General features: G+C 44.4%; 1 protein-coding gene and 1 non-coding gene across 2 annotated transcripts; one reads left to right on the top strand and one right to left on the bottom strand.

The window, feature by feature from the left end:
* Positions 1-1,200: 1,200 nt before the first annotated feature.
* On the bottom strand, positions 1,201-2,518 carry LOC104455564 (cytochrome b-c1 complex subunit Rieske-4, mitochondrial-like). Its single transcript, XM_010070335.3, has 2 exons — positions 2,183-2,518; positions 1,201-2,076 (listed from the first exon to the last, which is right to left on the bottom strand). Exons 1-2 carry the CDS (start codon positions 2,352-2,354, stop codon positions 1,424-1,426), a joined length of 825 nt encoding a protein of 274 aa, XP_010068637.2. The 5' UTR covers positions 2,355-2,518; the 3' UTR covers positions 1,201-1,423.
* A 96-nt stretch (positions 2,519-2,614) lies between these two features.
* TRNAK-UUU lies at positions 2,615-2,687 on the top strand. The gene has a single exon. It is a non-coding gene; the product is annotated as a tRNA-Lys (tRNA).
* The last annotated feature ends 550 nt before the right edge of the window (positions 2,688-3,237 follow it).

Consider the following 3,237-nt stretch of genomic DNA (forward strand, 5'->3'; position numbering starts at 1 on the left):
AAAGAGAAGGAAGAGAAAAAGAAAGAAAAGAAAAAATTAGGCTTGATTTTTGAGTTATTTCTAGAAACAAAAAGGCAAAAACTTTTTTTTTATTATTTCTTGTTCCTGTTCTAAATTTTTCTTCAGAAACAAAAACCTACACCAATAGATTTTTTGTTCTATTTCTGTTCCAAGGAATAAAAAAGCAAAAAAAAAAAAATAGAGAAACTAGAATATTATCAAATGCGCCCTTATTTGAGAGGAATAATAAAAATTCTAAACTAGCAGCTATAGACAAAGCCAATTAACCACCCAACAACTTATTGATATCAATTCATCATTACTGTCTTCGATTGATATGCTCTTAGGCCTTTGCCCATTAATTGCACCATGTCAACGCTTAGCCAAAATTAGGGATTGTTTGCTGTTGATGATTCCGTTGACCACTTTCTCAAGTCTTGATTAACGTTGCCATCAATAACTTTCACGTGATGTGTTCTCGATGACTTTTTGTCAAATTATTGCTTCCCTTCAATTTGTTGACTTCTCGATTTGTTAGGAACTTCTATTTTATCAACCGACCACTCAAATAACTAAAAGTTGATAATTTTTTTGGGGTCAACAGTTTCTTTCTGAACGGCACCTTTAATGGTAAAAAGCCTTTATCGATCTAAGGACCCGTAACATAGCAACTTTTCACCACACCATACATGCAACAAAAATAAAATAAAAGAACCAAATGAGAACTTTTTACCATCCTCAATTTCTTAAATTCATAACTACAGTTACATAACTTTGTATAGTGAGATAGAGATTACAAATGGTACTTGAACATTAAATCAAAGAATGAAATGAGAACTTTCTACCATCCTAAATTTCTTAGATTCATAAACCATAAGTCACAGTTACATAACTTTGTATAGTGAGATAGACATTACAAATGGTACTTGAACATTAAATCAAAGAATGAAATGAGAACTTTCTACCATCCTAAATTTCTTAGATTCATAAACCATAAGTCACATAGCTTCTTTACAGAGCGATAAGACATTGCAAATGGCACTTCAGCATTAAATTCGATAAATATTCCGCTGCTGGTAATTTAACGTGAAAAGTGGTAAGATTAAAAAACATTTGAATTTCATCACATTGATTTACCAATCCGAAGACGCATCTATTACATCTGTGGATGTGCCCCTCCTAACATGGGAAGCCCAAAAACCTGTGTAGACCCTCCAAGTTATGGAAAGAAGCATCTGTTGTCGCAATTTCTACATTGTCGGAATGTCTTTTCCTCTTAGGATCGTGACATGAAATGCATAGGATCGAACATCAATATCAAGTACGCTTTCCATCATAATGTCATCATCATCACAAAGCTACGAAGTTCAACAACCAAATTATTCAGATCTATATTAGGTATACCGTCGTCCTAAAGATTAACTCATTGAGAACCGATCAGCAGCCGCCTCTCGTCGAGGAAGGCGTAAACCGGCACCTCCAGATTGAGCGGCGCGGGGCCCTTCCGGGCCCGGCCCGAGATGTCGTAGTGCGAGCCGTGGCACGGGCAGAACCACCCGCCGTAGTCGCCGGCGTTCGGCAGCGGGATGCAGCCGAGGTGCGTGCACACGCCCACGACCACGAGCCACTCCGGGTCCTGGACTCGCGCGGAGTCTGGCTGGGGATCCCGGAGCGAGGTCCAGTCCTCGCGGCTCGCCCGCTCGATCTCCTCCTCCGTCCGGCGCCGGATGAAGACGGGCTTCCCGCGCCACTTGACGGTCACGGTGCTGCCCGGCTCGATGCTCGACAGGTCGACCTCGAGCGACGCCATGGCGAGCACGTCCCTGGTGGCCGACATGCTCAGGACCAGCTTGACGATGAGCAGGCGGACGGCGGACGCGTAGGCGAATCGCCCCAGGACCAGGACGAAGTAGGCGAAGGCGCGCTTGCTCGGCGACCCGGGAGGCAAGCGCTCGTGGTTGTACTCGTCGTAGACTATCCTCGGGGTGGGGTTCTTGATGGCGGCCGCGACCGGGGGCTCGCCGTCCGCCACGGCGATGCTTTCGCCACGCGCCGCGAGCGCTCTGGAGGCGAGGCCTGATTCAGATCGTTCAAAAAACAGAGTGCAAATTACTAAATGACGAAGCATGAAATGGACCCGAAACTCGTGACGAACTATGCGACGGCGCGCCAACCAACCCACCTCTCCCCATAAGGCGAAACGGAGGTTTACTCGAGAAGTATCCGGAGAAGACGAGCGGCGACAAGCCGGGATCTTTCGCCGCGGCGGGGACGGCGGCCGTGGGGAAACTGCTCGGCCTCCGGAGAGGGGAGAGAAGAGAGAGCCGCCTCGGGGCCGCTGCAGCCTTCCACATCCTCGCGCGACCTTTCTGGCGACGTTCGAATGCCAAACACCTCGCGCCGCTTTCGATTAGAGAGAGGGGGGGGACGATCGATCCGGAAAGATTTCCTCCACCCTGTTCTTGTTCTGCAGAAAGCAAGACGGTGCTGCATGCGGTGCGGGGAGAAGCCGGATGTCGACGCGAGGCAGGGCTGAGGAGCGAACACGCGGCGGGCGGTACGCATATGCCCAAATAAAGAAGAAATAAAAATATAAAAGAACAAAAGACAAATAGCCGTCTTAGCTCAGCTGGTAGAGCGCATGGCTTTTAACCATGTGGTCGTGGGTTCGATTCCCACAGACGGCGTCCTCTATCGATTTTTTGTGTTTTGACTCTTTTTTTTTTTTAATCCTCCTTCTTTCTTCCTATCTCTTCAAAATTAGCCACTCTTAATCCGTCTTCTATCTTTTTGCCCCCAACTTTTCAAAACAAATGCTGATTATATCAAGCCCATTTTAAGATTTTTTTAAATCCTCCTTCTTTCTTCCTGCTATTTTTTTTTAAAATTAAAATAATCTGTCAATTAGCCACTCTTAATCCATCTTCAATCTTTTTTGCCCCCAACTTTTCAATAACAAATGCTGATTATATCAAAGCCCACTTCTTAAAATCAACCGACCTCGTAATAACATCATTACGTAGTTTTGGAAATTTAATGTTTTATGTACCAATTAAAGCATCACTCGCTACTATTGCTATTTTTTTATTTAAAATTAAAATAATCTATCAATTAGCCACTCTTAATCCATCTTCAATCTTTTTGCCCCCAACTTTCCAATAACAAATGCTAATTATATCAAGGCCACTTCTTAAAATCAACCGACCTTGTAATAACATTGTTTCATAGTTTTGGAAA

Source organism: Eucalyptus grandis, chromosome 7, assembly GCF_016545825.1.
Source record: "Eucalyptus grandis isolate ANBG69807.140 chromosome 7, ASM1654582v1, whole genome shotgun sequence".
NCBI classification, from domain to species: Eukaryota; Viridiplantae; Streptophyta; class Magnoliopsida; order Myrtales; family Myrtaceae; genus Eucalyptus; species Eucalyptus grandis.

Coding starts and splice junctions, on each gene's coding strand:
- LOC104455564 (XM_010070335.3), bottom strand. CDS start 2,354: ATGTGGAAGGCTGCAGCGGCCCCGAGGCGGCTCTCTCTTCTCTCCCCT. Junction 2,077..2,182: donor GTTTCGCCTTATGGGGAGAG/GTGGGTTGGTTG, acceptor GATCTGAATCAG/GCCTCGCCTCCAGAGCGCTC.